At 39.0% G+C, this 1,465-nt stretch overlaps 1 protein-coding gene across 1 annotated transcript in view; it reads left to right on the forward strand.

The window, feature by feature from the left end:
- Nucleotides 1-150: 150 nt before the first annotated feature.
- The window catches only part of LOC107579385 (sodium-dependent phosphate transporter 1-B-like), a gene marked incomplete at its 3' end in the record, with an annotated part of 2,853 nt that continues 1,538 nt past the window's right edge, over nt 151-1,465 (forward strand). Inside the window, exon 1 of the mRNA XM_016265221.1 lies at nt 151-772. Coding sequence (XP_016120707.1) covers nt 532-772 — 241 coding nt within the window. The remainder of the gene's footprint in view (nt 773-1,465) is intronic.

The raw sequence follows: 1,465 nt of genomic DNA on the forward strand, positions 1-1,465 counted from the left end.
ACACTAACATAGTTTGGTTAAAATTTCTCAATGGTACAGACTTTTTATTAAGACCCCAAAGAATCATATCCACTTGTGGAAAATGGGCATCCTATGACCCCTTTTAGGCACCCGCATTTACTGACCATATGGTACAGCGGCCTTGTGCGCGGTCTTGTCACTGAAACATTTTACTGCTGTTCACACTCACATCTCACCTGAGAGTGTTACATAAGATGACAGGCCTTGTGCTTGCATTCTGAATGTGACTAAGATATTTGACACTTGGTTGCAGGGGTTGTTTTGGCTTGCGTTTCTATGGACACCAAAACAAGTAGAGCAAGTCGATTTTTTAAAATGCTTTTCACAATAGTCTTCTAACTGAAAATGATAAATGGGAGCAGCTGGCCTATGTATTATTCTCTGAATATGCATTTCCTCAAAAGGAGTGCAAGCAACTTTTGGACGAAGTAAATCCACTTATTATGACTTAATGTTTAACTCCAACACCGTTACTAACAACCAGTCCACAATGTCCCTGTTCATTCCCTAATGCTGTTTGTTGATGGTAGCACATGCTGCTTGTTGTCTCAAAAGCACCTTTCCTTTCTTCCCCACCTCTCCCTCAACACCCCTCCTGGTCCCTTTCCTCCTGTGAATGATGGGACTGCAGTGCTGGGCTTTGATCAGCTGCTCTGGTGGGGAGTGCTGCTCATTTCCATCGGCTTGGCCCTGGTCATCGCTATCATCGTTTGGTTTGTTGTCTGCCCTCGGCTCAAGAAGAAGATCGAATGTAAGTATCTGTCTTTAGTCTTTGTGTTAATTTTAACCATGTAAACCATAAAATGTATGTAATGATTAGCAATAGAACTATGAGTCCTATCCAGTTGCACGGTGTCATTTCCAGAGCACAGTTGGGTAGCATAACCGTTGCCAAATAGATTATTAAAAGAACGATAAATGGGTGGGCCCTTTACAGATTTGTTTTTTCTTTTGCATTGTACTTAGATTTAACAATACATCGCTTTTGTTTGTTTTATTTATTATATATATATATATATATAAAATTATACACACACACTTTTTAAATTTTTAGGCCCTGTTACCAAAGTCTGGACAGAAATCTGTGGACATGAAAGATTTATTAGCCTTAGGCCAAGCACCAGGTGTTCATTGGGATTGGGGATAATACCCTGCAGATTAAAGATGCTGGCGGTGGACACCAGTTTTAATCAGTCACTTAGAAAGACGATATACTCTTTAAAGGAATGTTCTGAATTCAATACAAATTAAGCTTTGTCAACTCTATGTGGGGTTTTCTTTGTGTAAATTATCATTTTCCTGTATCCTTGCACATGCCATGCAAAAGTACTGGGTTTATTTGGTTAGTTGTGAAATGTAGTAAAAAGTATTTTAACAACCTTATCTCAGTTACAGTTCACGGTAACTGAATTTTAATGGCAAGCATATGTTCGGACAAAAACAC

Source organism: Sinocyclocheilus grahami, unplaced genomic scaffold, assembly GCF_001515645.1.
Source record: "Sinocyclocheilus grahami isolate Dianchi unplaced genomic scaffold, SAMN03320097.WGS_v1.1 scaffold16971.1, whole genome shotgun sequence".
Lineage (NCBI taxonomy): Eukaryota > Metazoa > Chordata > Actinopteri > Cypriniformes > Cyprinidae > Sinocyclocheilus > Sinocyclocheilus grahami.